This window comes from Phoenix dactylifera, chromosome 18 (genome assembly GCF_051530095.1).
Source record: "Phoenix dactylifera cultivar Ajwa chromosome 18, Ajwa_hap1_PhDact_Kaust_v1.1, whole genome shotgun sequence".
Classification (NCBI taxonomy): domain Eukaryota; kingdom Viridiplantae; phylum Streptophyta; class Magnoliopsida; order Arecales; family Arecaceae; genus Phoenix; species Phoenix dactylifera.
The window spans coordinates 16372762-16400177 of record NC_143207.1 but is presented as its reverse complement, the minus strand read 5'-3'; the positions used below and the strand labels follow the sequence as shown (position 1 = coordinate 16400177).

General features: G+C 41.0%; 1 protein-coding gene across 2 annotated transcripts; it reads left to right on the top strand.

Moving 5' to 3' along the window:
- The first annotated feature begins 2239 nt into the window (after positions 1-2239).
- GCR1 (G-protein-coupled receptor 1) lies at positions 2240-27416 on the top strand. 2 transcript variants are annotated; one of them, XM_039131517.2, is made up of 9 exons: positions 2240-2514; positions 3894-3925; positions 14971-15140; positions 17221-17315; positions 21016-21117; positions 21274-21327; positions 24317-24460; positions 26506-26576; positions 26743-27416. In XM_039131517.2, the coding sequence occupies exons 1-9, from the start codon at positions 2341-2343 to the stop codon at positions 26846-26848; spliced, it is 948 nt and encodes a 315-aa protein (XP_038987445.1). In that variant the 5' UTR covers positions 2240-2340; the 3' UTR covers positions 26849-27416. The 2 variants fall into 2 exon arrangements, with proteins under 2 accessions (XP_038987445.1, XP_088570252.1); XM_088714126.1 differs by having other exon boundaries at positions 2254-2514; positions 17221-17319; positions 21020-21117.

Genomic DNA, 27416 nt, shown 5'->3' with positions numbered 1-27416 from the left:
TTCCAACTCTTCCTTAGTATTCAAATTTTATTTCGACACCAATTTTGAATCTAGTCATGTATCAAATGCATCAGAGAATATGGCCAATCGGATACCCATTCTAATTCATTTCTATTTCGATCGCAAACCAAACGCATCCTAAACTTAGACATTATGCAAAGATAGAGAGAGAGAGAGAGAATCATTAGTCTATTGCCATCGAAGCTGGTGAGGTGTTACCAAAGAAAGTTCAATCACTGTGGTTAACCTAATCCAGGGAACATACAGCTAGTTGGCTAATAAACCTTAATGAGAATGGCGAACAGCTTTTTGAGATAGTGTTGATAATAGTGCATTCTTAGTTAGTAGAGATGAACTTGCCTAACCTATGAAAGGGGGGGGAAGAACTCTATTTGCGCACCAAGCGTTCTCTAGACTCCAAATAGAAGAAGAAAATGGAATCTATGGAATAGAGGAGTTAGTACTTTAAGTGATGGTTATGTTACTTGAGGCTGTATATTTTAAACAAAGATTCTAGGGAATTTTTTAATCTATAACTTGTTATGTTATGTGTCCCTTTGGCTCTAATCGGAGCTTTATTTGAATATGAAGCTAGATTCTCAAGCTTGAGCCAGTGGGAGCTTCTTTTACCTGGGGGATGACATAGTGACCTGGCCGTCAGAGTCCTGTTGGGCTCTTCTCTTCAATCATTTACTCTTGAAACATAAGGCTCAAGGAAGAGATTGGCTCGTGAGTTAGAGAGGGTTCTTTTAATTAACGGGATGACTTCAGGTTGGAGTCTTTAGAACCAACCATAAGTGGTAGGACGTTGTCTTGAAGAAGATTTTAAAACCACTGAGGTGGTAGCACGGTGGGAACGAAGCTTTGATTTCACCGAAGTGGCACAGATTCGAAACGCACGGGCGTCGATTAAATGCAGAGACCGAATGTCCCCCGCCTGGTTTGCCCGATGAAATCGCTATCTGGTCTGCCGTTACTTAGGTGGTGCTCGTGGGGGGAGAAGGGGCAGTGAGTCTTCCCTTTTTTTTCTAGCAATAAAATAAAATAAAATAAAAGGAAGATTTTAAAATTGGACCTAACCCGGTTCAATTTGCTGAATGGGGCAACAGCAAATTCACTTCGTCGGTGATGAATCCTGAATTGGATGGGTACATATTGGAAGATGAATCTTGATTAATTCATTTGAAGACAAGTGTTTTGAACCAAACCTCTCCAATTCAAAAAAATAATCAGAGATGATTCACGCTTTTGCTTTAAAATAGCGATTATTAAGGACTATTGGAGAATACTTCATTTCTTGCTATATTTGGAAAATGAATCTTTATACCTTTGATTAACTTCAGATTATTCGTTGGTTTGAAGTTTAATTCATCTAAAAAAAATTATGGGAATTTTTTAATTGTTGCTTGGATAATTAACCAGCCTCATATTTAAGCTACTAGATGTTAAATAATCTCAATAAAGTTGAAATTGAAATGTGATGACGATGCTGATTGGCATATACATTAAGAACCAACTCAACTCAAACCACCTTAATTAGTTATTTCAACTTATGATTCATTATGTTTTTTCAGGAGAAATTAAGATTTACACAACATTTAACATAATTTGATTATTAAATTTGATTAAAAAGTGAATTGCTAATACATTTGTTTTATCTTAATACAAATGCGTGTCGAGATAGGGTCTTCGCATGGAGTTAAACGACATAATATTTCATATAACCTGTTAAATAATCCGTGTGATGCCATTTGTGAGCCATTGAACCAATGAATTGGCTCTATGTCAATCATATAATCTTCCTCACCAAATCACTACCTATCCATCTTCCTATCTCAGCACTTTATAATCTTCAAGACTTAGGAGAATTGATTAACTTCACTCTCTCACCAAGGTGTAATTCATCGAAAAGCAATGATTTTCTTTTTAAAAAAAATCTCAATTCCACAAAGAAAAGATACATTGTGCATGGAAGAAATAGAATTATTTCTTAGGGTGCAATGATGGTAAAGCTAACAATCCTATTATGAGGCCTGTTTGGGCAATTTACTGTCTATATTTAGGATCCAACTCCCAAATTAATGTTGATATATCAATTGTCAAATTATGCTCCCAAAAAAGAAAAAAATGCTGCTAGTGACTGAAATAACTAGAAACCAGATCAATCCAGGCCCATGGGACATTAACGTGAGCATTTTCTACTAAAATACGCGGGGTTGCGCCACTTTATAAAAGCCGCCGTCGTCGGTCCATTGCTTTCCGTTAACGGCATCTCCTTCTCTCCTCTTCCGGTCTTCCCGAGAGAGAGAGAGAGAGAGAGAGACCGGCGTGATCGACTCGATGATGACGGTGGCGGCGAGCCTGACTATAGGAGATCGCCGGATCCTGGCGGCGGTGAGCACGGGGACGGCGGCGCTCTCGCTGGGGGGATCGGCCTTCATCGTGCTCTGCTACCTCCTCTTCAAAGAGCTCCACAAGTTCTCCTTCAAGCTCGTCTTCTTCCTCGCCCTCTCCGTAATCCCATCTCCTCTTCTCTCTGCTCTTCTTTTTTATATCCTTTGACTTCTTTCTGATGAGGTATGCAGTTAGGGTTATAGTTCTCTTTCTTTCTTTTAGTAGTTATAGATTTATAGTCTCTATGTATGGCAATATTTACTTCCATGAATACAGAAATAATGTCGGAGAACGAATAGATCCTGCAGGCAACAACGAAAACTTGAGTACTATTTTGTTGTTATAACCATTAAGTGGTCGTCAGATGCACTGAATTATGAGGGATCGGTTGGGCACTTTGACAATGTGCTAACCTAATTCAATGGTTGGGACAGCTCCTTGCATACAATTAAGCTTCAGCATGCTCTCAAGTTTTTCTTTAATTATTTCATGGCTGAAGTGAGATGAATGGCCTATTGCTGGATAGGAATCTGAAGTTACTACTTGTGCTCGATGCACATGAAAGGTTGTGACATGAAGATGCTGCACTCTAGTAGATTCAAGATGCATTAATGCTGAATGATGCAAGGTTTAATATGTCATGAGAGGAAACGAATGATATCCATCTTATAAACTGTAGGTTCTAGGAGTTACAAATGATTTTCTTTTGCATTTGCTTGGATGCTGGTACGGTTGGCAGGTTTAATATGTCAATTTCAGCTACACAGCTATGTTGATTTGGATATATATGTGAGCATGTATTTTTTATATCTTTTTTTTTTTTTTTTAAAGATAATCGTAACCATAACCAGCAAACTTGATCCCGGTTATTTAATGTCAACTTTATGCTCCATCTCCAAGTATTCCTATTGTGGCTTCCTCCAAGGGCAATGAGTTAGCTTCCTTGCCTTCGAGTTAGGTCTTGGTCAGAGTTATCAAATCCAGACTAGCCATTTACATGAGCAGGAGCCGCGTTAGTGGGTAATCAGTTTAACCACCAGGTTAGCTGATCAAACATGAGAGAGATGATGGAAGAGGAATTGGTAGAGAGGGGGAGGCTGAGTAGAAACCCATCAAACTCCTTGGACATGGTTTACAAAGTTGCCTCGTATCTTAGTTAAGTGAAGTGGTCACATGCACATGCGTTAAGTATTTATGGCTCTAATCCTAAATGAAATGCCTACTGTAAATTTTAGTCTGATTTCTGTTTTAAGCTGAAGAAACATGTTATTAATCTAGAGTTAATCATTATTTTCATATGTACATGCAGTACATCCTTAAAAATGCAACTTTTTTCTTTCTATAGTAGCTTGGAATTCTTCTTTTGCTCGTTTCCCTTTGGTTTCTTGTTAAAGGTTTAGTCAATACTTTGTCTACATTTCGGTTCTATGCATATCTCTTACATATGAATAATTATTACACTGCAAGGTTTCTTCTGATCAAGTGTTTTGATGTTGCAGGACATGTTTTGCAGTTTCTTCACTATAGTTGGGTATGTTTCTTTGATTTTAATGGCAAAATTAGCACTATTGCCTTCTGGATTTTTTATTTTGCTCTTTAGTGGGTCAAACAGATAATTTGCTTAATAACATCAGTATATTGTTTTTGATGAGGAAAATATCTATATCTCCCTCACCAAAGTATTTTTTTATTTTCCTTTGGTGCATTACACTGGCTGGCTTACATATGGAGTTTTTAATTAGAATAAAACACTACTTTCTTTTTTATTATTATTTTGGCTGAACCATCCTGGCCTTTCTTTCCCCAGCACTTTAGTTGTGCAGTAGTTTGGAGGTTTGCCAGATACTTTCTTCCAAGATGAACAGCCTTGTCTCATTGCAGATCTGAAATAAGAACCCTTGATCTAATATAGTTTCTGAGCTTTAGATCTGTTCAGTCCCGAAACTAGATCAAATCATCAGATAGAAACCTGTTTGCTTATCCCATTAATCAGGATATTTGATTCTTCTGGATATGGCTATCGATTTGCTAAATGGGCAGCTTTACTGTGCTATTCAATATGCATCTTGCTTGTAGAACTGATTGTTGCAGGCCCAAGAAATTTTGAAGTAACTTGCAGACCATGTTGTGCAAAAGTACAGAAAATCCTACCAAATAACTGAAACCAATGTTAGATTGACTGTTGGCATGCTTATTGAAGCTTTTCTCCAAGGAATGCCGTACCGGCCCGTACCGGCCGGTACGTACCGGTCCGGTCCTTGACCGGTACCGGAAACAGATGAAAGCCAGTATTTTCCCTTTTTTTGTGCGAACCGGCCGGTACGAAGCCCGTACCGGCCGGTACCGCTTGGTACCGGCCTCGTACCGGTGCGAACCGGCCGGTTCGCACGGGTACGGTTTTTTTTTTCCGGAACCACAGCGCCTCGCGCTGTGATTTTTGAAACCACCGCGTGGCGCGTGGTTTTTAGGGAAGAAGTGGCCCACGGGCCACTTCTTTCCTTCCCATCAAAAAACAAAGAAGTGGCCGAGAGGCCACTTCTGTTCTATCAAATCAAAAAAAGAAGTGGCCTCTCGGCCACTTCTTTTTTGTTATTTTTGTTTTAAAAAAAAGAAGTGGCCGAGAGGCCACTTCTTTTTTTGAGTTGACAGCACGAAAATCGAAGTGGCCTCTCGGATACGACTGCAGATCCGACAACATACGGATACGGATTCTATTATTCACAGCCTCAGCCTGACGAATATGGATATGGTGCATTGGATTTTGCTTCCGCCATATTTGGATGGGCCCCTACACAATCAGAGGACACCTCTCAGAGCCAGAGCGTGAGCAAGAGATCCGACAGTTCTTATAACCTGGCGCACATTCCTTCTGATTGGGTTGATTTGCCTCCTCCTGATTATACTTATGATCCGGATATCTACGAGAGCCATCGGCACTCGTCCCGATTTTTAGATATCCTAGAGTACTTTAAATGTATGTAAATGATTGTATCTTAATTTGAAGATATTTTATGTGTATCATTTTATCATTTGGAACGGGAGGAAAACATAACATGCATCATCTATATTTCAAATTTCAACACTAAATTTAAATATAAAAACATCAAAAATCATAAAAAAATAATAAAAAAATATCAATCTTCACTTAATTTAAGATCCAATAGAGACAACATTTTTTTAAAAAAAAATTCAAAATGTCTGGCTTGCGGTACCGGCCGGTAGTATCGATCACAGCTTTTTTTTTTTGTTTGAAAGAAGTAGCCCATGGGCCACTTCTTCCTTATGAAACCACGCGCCACGTGGTGGTTTCAAAAACCACAGCGCGAGGCGCTGTGGTTCGGAAAAAAAAAGAAAACCGTACCGGTGCGAACCGGTACGAGGCCGGTACCGGGCTCCGTACCGGCCGGTTCGCACAAAAAAATGAAAAATACCGGTTTTCATCTGTTTCCGATACCGGTCAAGGACCGGACCGGTACTGTGAAGACCCGAACTGAAGTCGGCAAGGAGTGCTGACTTCAGTTGGGTCATCGTGGTTTGCCCACGAAGACCACGCCGGCCGAACGGCCAGCGAGATCTCCGCCCCACCCCCCCTCTTCCCTCTTCCCCTCTCTCCCTCTCTCTCTCTCTCTCTCTCTCTCCCTTTCTCTTTTTCTCTGAGAGCCCATTCCTTCCTCTTCTTTTTTTCCCTCTTTTGAGAAGATCGCCGGAGCCGTAGCCGCCGCCGGAGCCGCCATCACCGCCGGGAACCCACTCGTCGACGACCGGAGGTGAGGAAAACAACCTATCTATTTGTTTTATGGATTTAAGGGGAGAGAAAAGATGGGGAGCCATTCGGTTTTACCTTCCCCTGTTTCGGGGAAGATTTGGTGAATTTTGGCCGGCCGACGGTGGCCGGCCGGGGTCAATCCGGGCCGAAATAGGTTCGGCCGGAGGTGGATGAACGGGGGGCCGGGCCTTCCAGGCCCGTCCTCTCTCTTTCCTTCCCTTCTTCCTCCCTTTCTTCCTCTCCTTCTCCTCTTCTTCTTCTTCCCTTCCGCCGCCTGTGACAGCATCGTGGCCGGCGGCGGCTGGCCGAGCGCCGCCGCCGAGGGCCACGGTCGGCCGCCGAGGGCCGACCGGAACCACCAGCCACCCCCCCCTCTTCCTTTCCCTCTTCTTCTTCTTTTTCTTCTTCTTCTCTTCCTTCTTCTTCTTCTCTTTCTTCTTCTTCTTCTTTCTTCGATCTGGGTGTTTTTCCTTGCTTTGAAATCCGTGCCTTAATGGTGAACCAGATTTTGAACCGGGTCTAAACTGTGAACCGGTTCCACCTATTCCGTGAATGGGTTCTGATTAGGGTCTGAATCTGAGTCAAGAATTTGGGTTGGGGAATCTGTGTTGGGCTGAGTTGAACCAAATTGGATCTGTGGGCTGGGTTGGTTTGGGCCCGAGATCTGATCTGGACCTGTAATCTGGTTTGGTTCAATTGGGCCTAATCTGTGTTGGGCCACAATTGGTTTTGGGTTTAAAGGATTCTGATTTTAGGGTCTATATTTGATCTTGGGGGCCCATTCTTGGATCTATGAACTTAGGAGTTTAAGGGTTTGAAAAATAGTTTAAATTATGTTTCTTAATTAATTAAATAATTAATATTTATGTTTAATCAGGGGTTCGTGATATCTGTGGCAGGAATTTTTAAGCGAGCCCAGGTAGGTGACCTATTGCTTTAAAGTAGAATTTTAACATGTATCTTGCATATGTCGATGTTATGATTTATTATTGGCATTATGTTTAGAATTAAAATTAAATATTTAATTTCATAAATTGTTATGCGCTTTACTGTGGGGAGTATGATTATGATTTTGATATAGAAAGTTGATTTATTGATTTTCAAAATCCGCGTGACTATAGTCTAGACCCCGCCAATGGGATGATACGTTGGCCCTGTCGACTTGTACTGAGGAACTAGTTCCGACACCGTGACCACCGGTGATAGAATAGTGGCGGCACAGGGGTGCGTTTTGCTCTTCGGAGCGGCTCGGTGGAGCGTGAGTTTGGCACCAGGGGGTGCGGCACAGTGGTGCGTTGGCTCAGTGGAGCGGCTCTTCGGAGAGTTGTATTGGCACTTCGGTGTAACCATGCCACTGGGTGATGTGGCCGTAGTCATGCGGTTGAGATATTTTGAGTCTCGGATCGGGTTTACAGATTATTGTGTGGATTTTTGGATTTATGAGTTTAGCTGCTTTTATATGCATTATGACATGTTATATGATGACTTTATTGCATGATGTCGCCTACTGAGCTGTTAGCTCACTCCTATTATTTATTTTTTTTCAGGTGATGACATGTGATTATAGGGATTACGGGATGGAGTGGTCATGATGTAGTTAGCTAATGGATATGGACTTTTCCTTTTGACATATGTATATATTTATGGACATTTGAATTGAAAACTGGAATTTATCTTTGTTTAGTTATTGATGATTGATCTGATTTATCTGCCTTGCGCGCCTGCGGGGTCCGCCCTGCAGGTGCGCGGCGTCTGCTCGCGCCCCGGGCTTCGGGTTCGGGGCGTGACAGATTTATTGGTATCAGAGCTTAGGTTAACGATCACTAGGGACATCAGAATAAAAAAAAAAAAAAACAATAACTAATGAAAACCCTAGGAGCATAGGGACACATGTGAGGAAATGAGAGTGGGGTAGTAAACTCATAGGAAGATTTTTGACTTAACCCTAACTTGTGGTATTATGTCTGTATCAGGATGCCGCCCCGCCGTACTCGTATACCACCTCGTCGTCTGATTGAGACGATGGGAGATGATCCGGCGACTCCTCGCCCAGCTGAGCGAGTTCAGGAAGAGGAGATTGCTCCGACAGTTTTAGACCGACTAGAACAGGATCAGGCGGGAGGATCGACCCCAGTATTGGAACTGGTCAGGGAGGTGATTGAGCTGGTCAGACAGCAGAGGGACCCACATCCACAGCATCCCTCTGCTAGCTCGTCGGATCAGGGGAGGAGCATTGCAGAATTCCGGAAGTTGGCTCCTCCGGCCTTCAAGGGAACTACCGATCCCCAAGAGGCCGAATGGTGGATAGATGAGATGGAGAAGGCTTTCAGGGCCATGGGTTGTACTGAGGAGGAGAAGATCAGATTTGCCACCTATATGCTTCAGGACCGGGCTCATCATTGGTGGGAGTCTGTGGAGAGGACTATGCTGCAGGATGCAGGATATGTGACCTGGCCGGGATTCCGCATGGCCTTCTACTCCAAGTATTTCCCTTCCAGTCGTATCAGGGAGTTGGAGAGGGAGTTTCTGAGTCTCTCTCAGGGGAGTATGACTGTGGAGGATTATGAGGCTGAGTTCGATCGACTGTCACGTTTTGCACCATCTCTTGTCCAAGACCCTAAATCTAGGATGAGTAGATTTGAGGAAGGACTGAGGCCTCGCCTGCGTCAGGGTTTAGCTGCTGTTCACTCGACTGATTATGATGACCTAGTTGACAGAGCTAAAAATATGGAGATCATCTGGAAGGAGACACAGGATGCTCAGAAAGGGAAGTCAAAGAGGACCAGGGACTTTGATTCTGACGGTGAGCGGCATCTGCGCCGACCTATGCAGTTCCGTCCAGGAGCAGGGCAGCGAGTTCCATATGGGAGGACTGCACCGGATCGCAGGGGGATATCAGGAATGTGCTTCAAGTGTGGCCAGACTGGACATAGAGCTGTTGAGTGTCTTCAGACACGGCCTGGTATTGGGGCATGTTTCAGGTGTGGTCAGCAGGGCCACCGGATAGCTGAGTGCCCTCAGACTCAGACAGTTTCTGGAGTTTGTTTCGGGTGTGGTCAGCCGGGTCACAGGATTTCCAATTGTCCTCATACTAGATCTGCGCAGAGGCCACCGAGTTCTGTAGCTCCTCAACGACAGACTTCCTTTACTCCAGTACAGGCTACCCAGTCAGCTGTCCTCAGGCAGCAAAGGGGAGGAGGATCTCGCACCCAGGGACGGGTATATGCACTGACACAGCAGGATGCTCAGGCATCCAACACGGCAGTGACAGGTACCTTATTAGTACATTCTACTTATGCATATGCACTATTCGACTCAGGGGCCACACACTCTTTTATTTCATCCACATATGTGCATAAGCATGACATATTTTGCTCACCCTTGGAGAGAGAATTATGTGTTAGTACCCCAGCTGGGGGTAAGATGATCACCTCACTGATATGCAAGTCTTGCCCAGTAATTGTAGAGGGTAGAGACTTGAAAGCTGACCTTATTGTCATGGACTTACATGAATTTGATTTAATTCTGGGTATGGATTGGTTAGCTATATATCACGCTACCATTGACTGCTTCTCGAAGCGGGTGACTTTCCGAATTCCTGACATTGAAGAGTTTTATTTTGTGGGTGATGGAGGGTGTGTCTCCCCTCAGATAGTGGCAGCCTTACAGGGTATTCGGTCTCTCAGGAAGGGGTGCTCTGTGTATATGGCAGCCGTCATGGATTCTGAACAGTCGGAACAGAAAATTGAAGACATACCCGTGGTCAGGGAATACCCTGATGTTTTCCCTGATGAGCTTCCTGGTTTACCACCAGTTAGAGAGGTGGAATTTGCCATTGATCTAAACCTTGGTACGGCACCCATATCTAGACCTCCTTACAGAATGGCCCCTGCTGAACTAAAAGAACTGAAGGAACAGTTGCAGGAGCTATTGGATCTGGGTTTCATTCGACCCAGTGTCTCTCCTTGGGGTGCACCAGTGTTATTTGTGAGGAAGAAGGATGGCAGTATGAGGCTATGCATTGATTTCCGGGAAATTAACAAAGTGACTATCAAGAACAGGTACCTCCTGCCCCGGATTGATGACTTGTTTGATCAGCTTCAGGGTGCCCAGGTGTTTTCAAAGATTGATCTGCGATCTGGATATCATCAATTGAGGATAAAGGAGTCTGATATAGCCAAGACTGCCTTCCGCACCAGATATGGCCATTATGAGTATCTGGTGATGCCTTTCGGGTTGACAAATGCTCCAGCTGCATTTATGGATCTGATGAACAGGGTATTTAAACCTTTCTTGGACAAATTTGTAATTGTGTTTATTGATGACATCTTAATCTATTCCAAGAGTCATACTGAGCATGAGCAACACTTGAAAATTGTTTTGGAAATTTTGAGACAGAATCAATTGTATGGGAAACTGAAGAAATGTCAGTTCTGGCTGGATCAGGTGATGTTCTTGGGACATGTGGTATCTAAAGAAGGAATTATGGTTGACCCGAAGAAGATCGAAGCTGTAGTTGACTGGAACAGACCGACAAATGTATCAGAGATCCGCAGTTTCCTTGGATTAGCCGGCTATTACAGAAGATTTGTAGAAGGCTTCTCTAGTATTGCTGGGCCCTTGACTCGACTCACTCGCAAAGGAGTGAAATTCGAGTGGTCAGATCAGTGTGAGAAGAGCTTCGAGGAATTGAAGCGCCGGCTAGTGTCAGCACCTATTTTGACTCTGCCAGTCACGGGTGTTGATTATACTATTTACAGTGATGCCTCCAAGAAGGGTTTGGGCTGTGTGCTGATGCAGAATGAAAAAGTTATTGCCTACGCCTCTAGACAGCTCAAGCCTTATGAAGAAAACTATCCCACACATGATCTCGAGCTTGCAGCAGTTGTATTTGCTCTGAAAATATGGAGACACTATTTGTATGGAGAGACATGTCAGGTATATACTGATCATAAAAGCCTGAAATATCTCTTTACTCAAAAAGAGCTGAACATGAGACAGAGGAGGTGGCTGGAGTTGTTAAAAGATTATGGCTGAGAGCCTGCTCTATTGATATGAGGGGCTCTTGGGATCATCACTTGTCACTGGTAGAGTTTGCTTATAATAATAGTTACCAGGCAAGCATACAGATGGCTCCTTATGAGGCTCTATATGGTAGGAAGTGCAGATCGCCTATCTGTTGGGATGATGTGGGGGAGAGGAAGATCTTGGGTCCAGAGATGGTGCAGCAGACAGTGAAAAAGATTCAGTTGATCAGAGAACGACTCCGAGCAGCTCAGAGTAGACAGAAAAGCTATGCAGATATCAGGAGGCGGGAATTGGAATTTCAGGTCGGAGATCATGTGTTCCTCAGAGTATCCCCTTCTAAAGGGATCATGCGGTTTGGAGTTCGAGGCAAGCTCAGTCCGAGATATGTGGGACCCTTCGAGATTCTCGAGAGAGTTGGATCTGTTGCTTATAGACTGGCACTTCCACCTGCTCTATCGGGAGTTCATTCTGTATTTCATGTCTCCATGCTGAGGAAGTATATTGCTGATCCAAATCATGTGATTGATGTGGCACCTTTGCAGCTTCGCGCCGATCTTACATATGTGGAGCAGCCTGTCCGTATAGTGGATAGGAAGGACCAAGTCTTGAGAAGACGCACTATCCCATATGTCAAGGTCCAGTGGAGCAATCATAGTGAGAGAGAAGCCACCTGGGAGCTGGAGGAGGAGATGAGAGAGAAGTATCCAGCCTTGTTCTCAGATTGAGGTATGTTTTTAATTTCGAGGACGAAATTTCTTTTTAGTTGGTTAGAGTGTGAAGACCCGAACTGAAGTCGGCAAGGAGTGCTGACTTCAGTTGGGTCATCGTGGTTTGCCCACGAAGACCACGCCGGCCGAACGGCCAGCGAGATCTCCGCCCCACCCCCCCTCTTCCCTCTTCCCCTCTCTCCCTCTCTCTCTCTCTCTCTCTCTCTCCCTTTCTCTTTTTCTCTGAGAGCCCATTCCTTCCTCTTCTTTTTTTCCCTCTTTTGAGAAGATCGCCGGAGCCGTAGCCGCCGCCGGAGCCGCCATCACCGCCGGGAACCCACTCGTCGACGACCGGAGGTGAGGAAAACAACCTATCTATTTGTTTTATGGATTTAAGGGGAGAGAAAAGATGGGGAGCCATTCGGTTTTACCTTCCCCTGTTTCGGGGAAGATTTGGTGAATTTTGGCCGGCCGACGGTGGCCGGCCGGGGTCAATCCGGGCCGAAATAGGTTCGGCCGGAGGTGGATGAATGGGGGGCCGGGCCTTCCAGGCCCGTCCTCTCTCTTTCCTTCCCTTCTTCCTCCCTTTCTTCCTCTCCTTCTCCTCTTCTTCTTCTTCCCTTCCGCCGCCTGTGACAGCATCGTGGCCGGCGGCGGCTGGCCGAGCGCCGCCGCCGAGGGCCACGGTCGGCCGCCGAGGGCCGACCGGAACCACCAGCCACCCCCCCTTCTTCCTTTCCCTCTTCTTCTTCTTCTTTTTCTTCTTCTTCTCTTCCTTCTTCTTCTTCTCTTTCTTCTTCTTCTTCTTTCTTCGATCTGGGTGTTTTTCCTTGCTTTGAAATCCGTGCCTTAATGGTGAACCAGATTTTGAACCGGGTCTAAACTGTGAACCGGTTCCACCTATTCCGTGAATGGGTTCTGATTAGGGTCTGAATCTGAGTCAAGAATTTGGGTTGGGGAATCTGTGTTGGGCTGAGTTGAACCAAATTGGATCTGTGGGCTGGGTTGATTTGGGCCCGAGATCTGATCTGGACCTGTAATCTGGTTTGGTTCAATTGGGCCTAATCTGTGTTGGGCCACAATTGGTTTTGGGTTTAAAGGATTCTGATTTTAGGGTCTATGTTTGATCTTGGGGGCCCATTCTTGGATCTATGAACTTAGGAGTTTAAGGGTTTGAAAAATAGTTTAAATTATGTTTCTTAATTAATTAAATAATTAATATTTATGTTTAATCAGGGGTTCGTGATATCTGTGGCAGGAATTTTTAAGCGAGCCCAGGTAGGTGACCTATTGCTTTAAAGTAGAATTTTAACATGTATCTTGCATATGTCGATGTTATGATTTATTATTGGCATTATGTTTAGAATTAAAATTAAATATTTAATTTCATAAATTGTTATGCGCTTTACTGTGGGGAGTATGATTATGATTTTGATATAGAAAGTTGATTTATTGATTTTCAAAATCTGCGTGACTATAGTCTAGACCCCGCCAATGGGATGATACGTTGGCCCTGTCGACTTGTACTGAGGAACTAGTTCCGACACCGTGACCACCGGTGATAGAATAGTGGCGGCACAGGGGTGCATTTTGCTCTTCGGAGCGGCTCGGTGGAGCGTGAGTTTGGCACCAGGGGGTGCGGCACAGTGGTGCGTTGGCTCAGTGGAGCGGCTCTTCGGAGAGTTGTATTGGCACTTCGGTGTAACCATGCCACTGGGTGATGTGGCCGTAGTCATGCGGTTGAGATATTTTGAGTCTCGGATCGGGTTTACAGATTATTGTGTGGATTTTTGGATTTATGAGTTTAGCTGCTTTTATATGCATTATGACATGTTATATGATGACTTTATTGCATGATGTCGCCTACTGAGCTGTTAGCTCACTCCTATTATTTATTTTTTTTCAGGTGATGACATGTGATTATAGGGATTACGGGATGGAGTGGTCATGATGTAGTTAGCTAATGGATATGGACTTTTCCTTTTGACATATGTATATATTTATGGACATTTGAATTGAAAACTGGAATTTATCTTTGTTTAGTTATTGATGATTGATCTGATTTATCTGCCTTGCGCGCCTGCGGGGTCCGCCCTGCAGGTGCGCGGCGTCTGCTCGCGCCCCGGGCTTCGGGTTCGGGGCGTGACAGGTACGTACCGGCCGGTACGGCATTTCTTGGTTGCATCTGTTACCAGAACTTGTAGTATAATAATTTATATACCTGACCCTCACAGATGCTAAGGGCCTTCTTAGTTATGATTATAACAATAACTTGCTTGGGATGCTGGTTATCATGAAGTTTTTCCTTTATTCTTTTTTTTTTTTTTTTTTTTTGCTAATGCAAAAGGGGTAGGGGGGAGGAAGGGACAAGCCCACCCCCGCGTAGCAGCCCCCATTGGGCCCCCGCCCCGCCAGGAGAATGTTCGATGCAGGCAGAAATGGCCGTGTGTTGGGCACCCCGACCGGTTTTACTCATACCCTCCCCACCCGTAGGCCCGGCTCAGCTACTCCTCTGAGCTCTAGCTCGAGTCCCACATGTGAGTACGTCACACCCGGCACCACCCCGGCTACTAGCGGTTCAAGAGCGGTCCTACACCACAAGTCCAAGCAGTGGCCAAAGTAGTGAGCTCCGGTCCACAATTTAATCGTCGCCGCAGCGATTCGAACTTGGAACCTAATGGTTAGAATTGCTGCCCAGTACCACTAGGCTACCACCTTGGTGGCCTAAGGAAGCAAAAAAGAAAAAAAAAATTGTTATTTGCTTCTTTGGTTGCTTTTCTTCCCTTTAGTCCTCCTCTTCCCCCCCCCCCCCCCCCCCCCCCAACCAAAAAAAAAAAAAAAAAAAAAAAAAAACTACTTATAGTTCTGAGATAATATAGTTAGTTTCATGCTATCATATCTGTAGCTTTTTTGTGGATATAAATTTCAATTAAATGAAGTCATGACTATGATTAAATTTTTGAAGCTTGCTATGTTTTCCTCATTAATGTTATCTAATGATGCCCTCATTCTGTAATCATTCTCTATATTAATGACTCCTCCAGAATGACACTGTTTTCTTGTTTCATCCTGCAGGGATCCGTCAAATGGATTTTTCTGCTATGCTCAAGACTATACTGCACATTTCTTCTGTGTAGCATCATTTTTGTGGACTACAACAATTGCATTCACTCTCCACCGAACAGTTGTTCGACACAAAACGGATGTTGAAGATTTTGAATCAGTTTTTCACTTGTATGTTTGGGGTATGCTTTTCGTTTGACTCTTCCCATTCTAATTTTCTGCAGAAAACCCTTCTAAAAATCCATAATTGACTCTTTTTAGGAACTTCATTGAAGCCCTTTCCACATTCTAGGGTTGAAACTAAACCTATATCTTAAGCTTATCTTATGAAGCCTAAGAATAGCATGTATGGAGATAAAAATCTGGCAAAAATACAATTCGAATTGAATAATATCTTGGGTAATGAATAGCCTTTTCAGAGATGAAGTGTAATGGTTTTGCAGTATGCACTGAAAGCTTCAACAAAAATAAGGATAATGGCTTGAAGTTCAGATGAAGGGATGGAGAAGAGTAGTTATGATTTATGAGAGAGGCATTTGAAGACTTAAAATGAATGTATAAAATAAAAAGAAACACTCCCCCCCCCCCCCCCTCTCTCTAAAAAAAAAGAGAAAAATTCAGATGAAGGACGAAAAAGGATTAATTTCATCTTTTGGAGTTTCTACAGGCACAGCTCATATTGAACTTAAATTCACAAAAATGATCATATATAAACATGTTTTTTGCAGCCACATTCATAGACCTACTTGTAGTTATGAACTTATGCAATTGAAATACATCAAAGCCAGTTCTATTAAATCAAAGTGGTCCCTGTGGTGAGGTACCTTTTCTTCTCTGAAAATATTGCATAATTATGTGATAGCTCCTTTCTGTTTCCTCGAACGGATGTTGATCAAGTAATAGAAGCACATGGACTAGGTACCACCTGCTTATATGAGTTGGCTCTTACCGCTCCTGAGAATCTCAGGACCTTATCCTGAGTGGCAAGTTTTATAGAGCTATAGCTAATCAGTAAATGTGCTTCCAGCTTACTGTGAACTGCATGATTCAAAGCGAGTTATCTATCGCCTTGTTCCCCTCATTGTCAGCATGGAATGAAATTGCAAACAGCATAGTGGCTTGCTTAGTTCCACTAGATCATTCTCTTTAGCTGTGAAGGCTTAGATTTGAACCGCCATTAGAAGCTATTTTCATGGTAGAGATTTCCAACAGAATCTATTTGAATTGCAATTAGTAAATGCAGTTCCAACTTATTATGAACTGCATGACTCAATCTGAATATCTTATTATTTCCTTTTCATAGTCAGCATGGATGAAATTCCAAACAGTATATTGTGGCTTGCTTAGCTTTGCTCGATCTTTCTTTTGGCTATGAAGGCTTGAGATTTGAACTACCAATAGAAGCTATTTTTATGGTAGAGATTGCCATAAGATGTTCTGTCTACAGGAAAAGACAGCACGTGCTACATGATGTTTGTGCCGACTATTCTACAGACTTCCACACCATGTATGTTTGAGAATACATAATGCATATGGCTTTATCTACTAATTTCTTTTATGCATTGAATGACCTCCATTTTATTTAATTTTGGATAAGGGTGCACCTCAGGCCACTTTTATCTTTTACAAATTGTTGTCGAGTACTCTACTACTAGGCTTTCCCCATTACAATTCAGTACCATTTCTCTTGAAACCAGTTTCTGGGACTGAATCCGGCAAGAATTTAAGTGTCTTGGCCTGCCAATGATAGGAGCCAGCCCCAACTAGTTGGGAAAAAGGTGGATAGTTGTGGTTATGGCCTGTCAATTATAGTCACCTGGGAACATTCCTTTGAACTTTTCTTCCATAAGAACCACTCTTGTCGATTGTCTAAAGTTGGCATTTTCCTATTATTTGATACAGAAATGCTTGTGACGTGTAAAAAAGTACATATCCATTAATGCAGTTAATGAGCTCTTAAACTCATTTTAGTTGCTTATGTCTATTCATCTAGTTAGTTGTGCTTCTGTTGTTATGTGCTCTTCTGAATTGCTATTCATGTGTAATGCTACAGATATTGAGAGTAAAATGTTGTTGGTGAACTTTTTTCAAAAATGTTAACATTATTTTTATACGTAGAGTTTAATTTGCTTAGTGCAGCTTGTTATATCCATCTATTTAATTAGCCTGCTTTCTTGATTGTGATTCTCCACTACTGATATTGCCTAGAATAATGATGTACATTTTCAAGGATGCAGTTATTCTTTTACTATCTTTTGACAGGAACTTCACTAGTTACGACTGTCATACGCTCTATAGGCAGTGAGTATGGACGACCAGGTGCCTGGTGTTGGAGTGAACCTGCACGCACAGGAAAGGCATGTTATACTTTTTTGTGTAGATGTGCAACCTTACTGACTTGTTCGTTTTTCCTTCAAATGATAACCAGTTCTCATAAAACTTTGCATCTCAAGGCCTCTAGTTTCTTACACACCATTAGCACATTTAATCAGTCTTCATGCATTATGTAGTGGTAAATGATTGACATAAAACTGTTTGCTACTTTTGACGGATCTGTCCCATATTTGCGTATTTATTTTTTGAGGACCCACAAGGCATCATGGGTATACTAGGAGAAAAAAGGCCTCCTTTTCAGATATTTGTATTTCAAGATAGCATTTCTACCTTTTCCTCAATTCATACCATTCGAACCGAGGGTTTAAATCTCGGTATCCGGTCCCATCTCAATTTGCTTCTAGGATGGCAGGGAACCAGGTTAGGAAGGTATGGTCAGGATGGACGAAACAGACACTAACAACAAGAGTGAGAAGGACAAGAAAAAACTATCCTAGTTCGTCCTACTCCATCCCAACCGCTCTGGTGTGTCTTAAGTGTTGAGATGTCGCCAAGATAGTCAGGACAGATCTGGATGTTTGGGATATCATAGTTCAAGAGAGCACCGGTTTCATGCACCCATCCTGGTAATTGTTTTCTTCCTAACATGAATCCTTGATTGGAACACTGAAGGTGATGAAGAAGGATTCAATAAAGTTTGTTGAAAGCTTTAATATGGAGAATACTGAAAAATGGAATTGATAGAATTTTCTATGAAGTGCAGTCATTGAAAATTTCTTTGTTTTTCGAACCCTAGAATTTTTCCTAAAATATTAGAATGATGTAGCTTCAAGATCCTAGCCTTTTGATGTTGCACAATCATTGATTTGCAAGCCCATTTAGGGAGAAAGCCCACTATTGTTTTATTCAAAAGCTAGTTTTCTTGAAGTGAATTCTTTCTTGCCTTCCATGAACCCCTTAGAACCATTCCTTGATTCGCCCAGTATTATTTTTTAAAAAATATCTATATTTTTGTTTTGAAGAGTATATGTAAAGGAAACAATTTCATTCAATGATTATTCCTCCTGGTGGATGCACTTTTTTAAAGATAAACATGATAACTCTCTTAGGAAACAAAGTATGAAATCTTGCTCTAGTTTTTTGATTGTTTTGGCCAATGCTTAGTGAAAAAAACCTAAGACACTATAAAAACCCAAATAAAGAAAATAACTACTATAAGTAAAACTAGTCAACGGCATATATTAAACAACACTATGTATCTTTGGTTATAATTTTGGTTGAAACATTAACAATCAAGAATTTATAAAAAGATAATTCATAAAAGATACAAATATAGAAAAAAAGCATATTTACATAATTGCAGAGTCTAACATATAATTTAATTTTTTACAACAATCTGAGAAGTGACAGATGCAGTATGAATATGTAAATCATGTTCTTTGAAATATAAAGTAAAAGATATCCATAGTGATGAACTAGCAATATTTTTATTTGAAAAATCTCATGATATCCATAGTAATGACTGAAGCATGGACATAGAGAATGCACGGCTAATCTTAGAAGTCATTTGACACATTTATGAAACTTTAATCCCCAGTTATTGTAATAGAGATGTAACCGAAATAAGCAAGGGGCAAATGTTAGTAAAAAGAACAAAAAAGGGATGAAGGATTGAATCTCTTTATTTTTTGCTCAACTCCTGAAACAAGCCTGTATGAGAACTATAGTTTTCTGACACAATATTAAATGATGAAGATAATGATGTTTGTGATACTGTTGGATGAATCTAATTTCAGTAAGTGATCTCTTTTTTTCAGTTAATATGTCAAAATGAATTTTATAATGGAACTGACTTGCAGTTCCATGCTTTCCAAAGCCTAGTCATGGGACAACTATTTACGTGGCTCTATCCATCAGAGTCATAATCACCAGCTATTGGAGGAGAGGAGGTCACATCTTTTAGCATGCCTTAGGTCACTGGAAGCATGGGTGTTAGTTGACCTTTGGAGAAAGGTTAAAATGAACAAAATGGATGTAAAATGCACACGATAAGTTACTTATAATTTTCACTTACATAGTTGGATTAAACAGCAGAGATGGTAAGAATGGACAAACTTGAACAAGGAAATCTTTTGTTTGCTTGAACAGGAACAAATCTGACAGCAACTGACATTTTTTTCCGTTGATTTATATCTTTGTACACAAGTGCTTTGTGCTTCAGTTGACCACAAGTGCTGAGAAAAATCTGTGGGATGATAATGTGCATTTCATATCTGCTTAGGTGTTTAAAAGGGGGTCATCAATCGCAAACAGACTGGGTACAAAGAAAATTATGTGACTGATTCACACATTTGTGAAACTATTATAGGCTCAATCAGATCTTATAAAAGGAAGAAAGCATTGGAGCATAGTGAAGGATTGGCTCTCCAGGTGTTAGTTCAAGCACCAGGAAAGTACCACGAATTGAGTGAAAAGAAATGGGTTACAGTGATAGAGGTTGAAGAGATAGAAGACACAGGAAAATAAAGGAAGTTGGAGAAAGTGCAACTTCAAGATATATTCATCATACGTGGCTTCCTGTACAAGTTATTGAAGGAAGTGAGGTTGTGAAATATGAAATGGGAGAATGACAATTTATCCCTTATAATTTATTATGGACATGATCATATATCTACTCCATATTCAGGCCCACTAACATTGCAACTAGGCCCGATGACAACATAGGCAAGCTTGATAGAATATGGCAACACCTGGCTGGTGTTTGCTTAGCCTTGGATATGTAATGAACTTTCCTGCATGATCAAAAAAAAATCATCAAGTGGAACAGTCATCGGTTATTTTATTACATATTGTATTCACAAATTTTATGTAAACATATGGCTTATACTGATGAACTATGCAACTACTTACAATCAATATCTCTGGCACACCTAAAATACCAGATTAATAAACAAGGGTTTTAGAAGCAGGATGTGGTGTTTAATAGTATCCTGAGAGTTTATCTTGCAACCTACCTGAAATTGAACAAGTGACAGACCGTGAGTTCTATTCTTGCAATTTCTTACTTGGCATATATATATATATATATACCTATTCATTTTCTTAGAAGTTATGCAAGCAAATGCTATAATTTAATAAACAAGAGTTGTTAGCTGTTGTAATTACATCATGGCAAATGAGATCATAGGTTTTGGTACATGATGTCTATATTTTTTTTTTTTTTTTTTTTGTTTTTAACTTCACTGGGATACATATGCTCATTTGTTTTTCTGAAATATGTTACTCTCAATTTGTCTTAAAAGATGGTATACAGACAGGTGGCCACTAGCACCTAGGTGTTATGTGCATGCTTAGGCAGATACCCAAACATCAAGGCAGCCAAATAATAAATTTAAAAAGAAAAAAAAACACAAGGAGAAATGAGTATAACGAGTTGATAGGAAGTACCCGCTTGGCAACAGTTAATACCAATTCATCAGTTAATCTCATTCTTTGTACACAAACTTGATGCGAAATATAAAGGCAAGTGCCTAGGCTATTGTCAGGTGGCCATGCCTAGGCAGCAAAAGCAGCATTTTTTTTAACAGGATCCATAAACCAATTTCTTATACATATTTGTGAGAGACTGTTGATATGTATAGTTTACTGCACATTCCTCTATTTTTTCGGTTAGTTTAATTAGTTATTGCATGAGTTTTGAGACTGTATATTTTTATTTTGTAGGTAGCTCACTTAATAACATTTTATGGTCCACTCTGGAGTGCCATTCTGTACAATGGATTTACATACTTTCAAGTGACTCGCATGCTAAACAATGCAACACGGGTAAGTTCACTTTAAGGCGTTTCCTTAGATTTGTAATGGGATGATTGCTGTCTTGGAACAGTTCATCGTCATTCAAAATCATTTAGTTGAGAATTCTGCTGTAACTCCGGGCATATTTACAATGTGTAAGCTATTGTTTCAATAACCAATTTGCAGATGGCTGTGGGCATGTCAGATCAGTCACGCCATTTTGATACAAGGGCAGAAAAGGTAATATGAATATATTACCATTATATGAATATATAGTTCACAACAAAGAAAAGTAATCTTCCAAAGTCGATGTGCTTCAGATGCTGTTTACTACTTTACCCCATGGAATGCCGTACCGGTCCGTACCGGCCGGTACGGGCCGGTACGTACCGGTCCGGCCGTGGACCGGTACCGGAACGGATAAAAAACCGGTATTTTCCGGTTTTTTATCCGAATCGGCCGGTTCGGAGCCCGTACCGGCCGATTCGCACCGGTACGATTTTTTTTTTTTTTAGAACCACAGCGCCGCGCGCTGTGGTTTTTGAAACCACCGCGTACCGGCCGGTACGGGACCGGTACCAGCCGGTACGTACCGGACCGGACCGGTACCGTACCGGTCCGGCCGGCCACCGGTACGCCGACCGGTACCGGTACGGCGGACCTTGCTTTACCCTGTAATGGATTAACATTTTTTTAAAGAAAATTATTGCAGGTAAAATAGGTGATCGTTCCTTGATACTTTGTTCTTATTACCTGACAGTTGACACACTTCTAATCCATCTTCTAAGAACCCGAATTATGCGGACAATTTAATTAGTCTGCTGATACGGTAATTTCACCTTGTTGGCTCATCATGACTGTGCTTTTGTGTGTCAAATTAGAACAATCACTCTGCTAGTTCAAGCTATGTATAGATATTGAAAATCAGAGAGAATACAAGTCAGTGAGTAAAATTTGTACTAGTGGAGGATTATGTTCACGGATTTAGGTGTTCAGAAGACATGTTTATTTTGTTTTATTAGATTCTTTTACACTAAGAGGGCCCATTTGGACAAGGCTTGATAGTTATGATAGATTTTCTAAACTATCAGCCTTTGTGTCCGCATCCTGCAATGTTATGATTGTTTCCAGTGGATTTCCTTTGGTCTACAAACAACTTACTTTTCTAAAGATGGATATGATAGAATTTTATGTTATCCACCTTTGTTTTTCACATCCTATGTGTGATATAACCGTTCTAGTGGATTTCCTTGGTCTAAGAACAGCTTATTCTTTTTGTAGTTGTATCTTATCCACCTATATATGGAACTACTCTCATCTTTTATCTTAAGAACTTTAAATCATGCTTTTTAGGTTTTTCTTGGATTTTTTGAGCCACCAGCTATAACCTAGATGGCCTTGATAATCTTCATTGTTCAACTTTTGCCATTAGGATGGGGGAATGAACGAAGGTCAATCTAGGCGGCAATGCCTGGTGGACTTTTTTAATCTTTTGTGGCAATGTAATGATTCCCAAGTGTAGAATAAGCTGAACTTGATAGCTAGACCTAGTAAAAACTTCCATTCTTAGATTGTACTTTAGGTTTTGGTCAGAAGAGCCAATGAAGTTGGCAATCTTTTTTAAAACAAGATATGCTGTAAATTTGTTACCGGTTAATAGCCCAATAGTTTATAGACTTATATCAGCATTTGGCCCTCTTATTTGAGTACAAAAAGATGATGAGATAAAGCACACATAAAATACAAACTACAAAGATATCAGAATCCATGATATCCTTCATTGCTTCTCTTTATGTGATTCCACTCAGTAATCTTAAAAGATTGTTATTGTAAGTGCCACCTATAAACCTGAGCAAAAATTATTTCTCCATGATATCATCTGGCATCTCCTCAAAACGTTCCCCTCAGCGTTTCCAAGGGTTTAATAAGCAATACAGATATAGAGAATCCACAAAACAACCTTACAGGTGATTTTTGTCGATGTATGGAAATGTCTTGCCTTTTTCAACAATAAAATATCCTCACATGTTTAGGGCTGCAAATGGGTTGGGCTTGTGTTTGACCACCCTTTGGCCAAGTCTAGCCTAAATTGTTTGGGCTCTAGGCTGTGCCTAAGCTCAAAAGTCTCTAAGAGCCTCAGCCTGAGCTTGAGCTAAAACCCAAGTGGGTCTTGATTTGATGGCTCACCTTCTGGTGAGGAGCTTGAACTAATAATCTATATTGGTTAAAATAGTCTATTTTGGTGATCTAGGGAGAATAGAAGGGAGGACGCCAGGGCCCCTAGCCCATCTTTCTCCTATCTCGGCAAAGGGGGGAGTATTTCGGCTAGATCTTGTCTTGATCTTCAAGGAGGGGAGAGTTGTTTGGCTAGATCTTGCCTCAATTTTTGAGGAGTGGAAGAATGAAGGGGAGGAGGCCTAGGCTATTAGCCCACTTTGGTCCTATCTAGGAAAAGGCAAGAGAAGTTTAGCTGGATCCTGACTTAATCTTCAAAGAGGGGAGAGTGGTTTGCTAGATCTTGCCTCAATTTATGTGGAGTGGAAGGGAGGAGGCAAATGAAGCAAACAAGGGAAGATAGGGGCATTATACAAGGAGGAGAGAGTAGAGGGAAGGCCGGTAGGGGGCAAACCGGCTGCCCCTCCCTCTCTCACTTTCTTCCCTTCTCTCCTATCCTTTTCTTCCTCTCTCTCTCTCTCTCTCTCACTCACTCACTCTCAGGCATCCCTCCCACCTGAAAGCAAGTCTTGCCCCCTCTCCCCTCTTCTCTCTTCTTCTCGGGCAAGACACTAATAGTGATGGGGTGGCAGACAATAGACAATGGTAGTGGCAGGTCCAATGAGGGAAGGGGGATAGCCAAAAGTAGGCAAAGGAGGCCGATGCATCCTCTTCTTCCATGATCACTCTCTCCTGCTGTGGCTTGAAGGCCTAGTTAGGTCAGGCCTGGTTGGGTCAAGGTCAGCCAGGCGCAACCTCGTCCTAGCTCGAATCTGGCCTGGCCTGGTAAATGCTCAGTTCTAGCTCGAAAGTCACAGCCGGTTGCCCGAACTTTGAACTATCGATATGCAAAGCTTCCATATGGGCATACCAAGATATGTTGCATTTTGATATTTTTGTTGTATTAGCTAAACTGTATACAATTGTCGGCTGCAAGTAGAATGAAAATATCATGACCTATGCTGCAAGCAAATCAAAGTATTTTTGCTGATATCTACTTTTGTTTCTTTTGTAGGCAGTAAATAGGTGGGGCTACTATCCTTTGATTTTGATAGGGTCTTGGGCATTTGGAACAATCAACCGTCTATATGACTTCATTAATCCAGGGCACAAGATCTTTTGGCTTTCTTTTCTTGATGTTGGGTTTGCTGGACTTATGGTACATCTTCTCTTAATTTTGTAATTTCAATTGTTTTTTTGAATTTCTCATGCTCTGCAGCTTATATTTTCTTTTTCTTTATAATTTGACTGGATCAAATGAATGGTAGAAGATATGAGATACAGCTATTCCAACTATTTCTTATTAAAAGTTCAACGTGGCATCCCTTTAATATTTTGAGGAACTAAGTGAATGCTTGTCTTCTTTCTCAGCAAATATGTTTCTGTTTCTACCTGAGCTATACTTGTTAGTTGACATGAGGACCTATGACAACCAAATAGTTGATGCAATTTTTGAACTTTTGGTTATTTAGAAATCTTGGAACTAGTTACTATGTTAATAGGATCCTTGTCAAGATATATCATGTTTTGTCAATCCATACCATCAATATTTCTAATTAAATTTAAAGCAACCAATGTGTGTAAATGGTATTATTGTAGTCCTCATAAATTATGTATGTAGACATTGAGAAACACATGCCCAGCATGTCAAAGGCGCCAAAAAGACAGTGTTTTGACTTGTGAATGGCAGAGGAAGAAGAGTAAAACACCCCAGGGATTTTTACTTACTCATAAGCAACTCATGTTGATTATACTTGATCACACATCCGGCTAATGCAATTGGTTAGTGATAGAGAAGATCCGTAATGACCAATGGTTCTTGGGTCTGGTCTTATAGTCTCTATTTTATTGACTTGACCAGCGCAAGTACTGAGGTGTATATTATTTAGGCTGAAGTATATTTACAGTGTGAATAAGTTTGACAGACATTTCTTACAATCATAGAAAGCAAGGCTATATTACTTCTATTATATAATGTGAAAACCTTCAAGTCTTTCTTCGCACAGAATCCAATATCACTTTCTTTTTTTTTATAATAAAAATGAGGTCATTTTCAAGTGAAATGAGACCGAGCATCCCTCCTCCACACAAACCCATGACTCTTGTTAACTCTACATGTGCTCACATCTTAAATAATTATACCCGACTTTGTTATGTTCTTACTTTTAAGTTGGGTAAATAACCAGAAAAAAAGTTTTATGCAGATGGGGACATTTCATACTTCCTAATTCCTATCGTGTGCAGAGCATGTGCCCCACAATAGTTGAATATAATTTTAGACACTGATATTCTTGTCAATCTGGTAAGCTTTGTTTTTTTTTTTTTTTCCTGTTGAGTCTAAAAATGATATGGTTCTTGCATTTGATATACTTGATAACTGTCTCCAAATATCTTTCGAAACATTCTAGTATTATATGGAATACCATCTCTAGGGAACTGGTTACCGTCTAGAACTGTATGTAATCGTCCATACAAGCTGCTTTACCTATATTGATAAGTCCTCCTGACTTGCCTGTGCTTGAAAGTACATTTAATAAAGAAGTGCCTGCTAAACTTGTCCATGATACCTTTTATCCTGATATTCTTGTTGTAAGAGCTGGGGTTGGTATAGACACAATAGAAAATCCTTTGGCGGTAAAACTAAAAAGACCCTTCTTTACACGCTGATAAATGCAAACCATGTCTCTATTGAGAGCATACTCTTATTGTTATAAATATTTAGAGAATTGGTTTCCTAAGATCAGATACCTGAATAGGCAGACTAGATGTGGTTCTGGTTTATATGAGGATATAGGTGAATATACTATTTTGTCTAATCATTTAGATGAGAACCTCAAATTGTATTGAGTAATTGTTCCAGAAACTTTGGATATTGGTGTTGTCAGGACTCCTATCAGGGGGATTTCTCTGTAGAGTCCAGCAATATGAAACCTGTAATATTCTCTTAGTGAAAAACTTGTGTAAGACCATATTGAAGCAGTAACCTTTTAAGTTTTTTTATACTGCAGAGTGGATCTAGTACAAGAATGTTCTACATATTTTCATAATCAATAAGCTTGCAGATTGAGTAAAGTGGAACGTAATTAGGAATGGTCCTATTGTATATACATTGTCATGTATCTTCAGAGTATTTGTCAATAGTTGTGTTATGTATATCTGTTTCATGTCTGCTCCAGTTTATTATTTCACGTCTTCCTGATTTAGGGGCTATTCAATTCAATTGCTTATGGGCTTAACTCTTCCGTGAGGCGAGCTATTGGAGAAAGAATCAATACGTAAGTTACAATTCAAGGACGACTAAGTGCTACCACTTGTAAAGATAATGCCTTGTTATTGTTGTTTTCTTGAGTTGGTTTTAGTCTATGTAGTTTCCTGACTGTAACCTTGGTTTATGTAGCAAACCATTTTGTTGCTGAATATTGTACTTCATAATTTTGACAGGTGGATACCTGAGAAATTTAGAAGGTTCTGTCCTGCTTGGTTAAGGCCCAGAGGTCAATGGCAAGAAAATGAGCTTGTGTCGCTGGTGGTTGAAGGCCAGCAATAGTTAAGGCTGGTTATGCTGTTGTAGTCCTTTGTACTACCTCATTTCACATCAATCTTGTTGTCAAATTCGTAAGAAAACAGATCCAGAGGAATCAGAAGAGGAACATGGATTGAAAGAATGGTCGTGCATCCCTGTGATTATCACACATAATACATCCATTCTTCTAAAACAGATTGAATGCCAGCACACTGCAGATCTCTCACCTAAATTCAGTTTCAATCTCTTCTTTATCTGCTCAGCAGTTGTGGGTGCCAATCTGTGTGGTCTGCTTCAACATCAGGGGTATTTAGGATGTTTCATCTATGGCGTTGTTTTCAGCAAAACTGTAGATGATAACAGGGTGGAGGAAGAGATTTCTAGGAAAAAGAAGATACAGCAGATCAGTGGATATGCATCATTGAATGGAGATCATCATTATTTTCTTTTAATATATTTTTTGAATCTTTAATGTATCATATTATGAACTTTTGGTGTTTCATATGGAGTCTTTGGATTTATGATGATTCTTTCTTGAACTTGTGTTTTTCAGACAATTTTTGCTATCATAATGATGTGATTCTTGTTTTCA

What these genes read in the sequence shown, in the direction of transcription:
- GCR1 (XM_039131517.2), top strand. Translation starts at nt 2,341, where the DNA reads ATGATGACGGTGGCGGCGAGCCTGACTATAGGAGATCGCCGGATCCTG. An exon ending in AGTTTCTTCACTATAGTTGG is followed by an intron (nt 3,926 to 14,970) that starts GTATGTTTCTTT and finishes TTCATCCTGCAG; the next exon opens with GGATCCGTCAAATGGATTTT. An exon ending in TGCTAAACAATGCAACACGG is followed by an intron (nt 21,118 to 21,273) that starts GTAAGTTCACTT and finishes ACCAATTTGCAG; the next exon opens with ATGGCTGTGGGCATGTCAGA.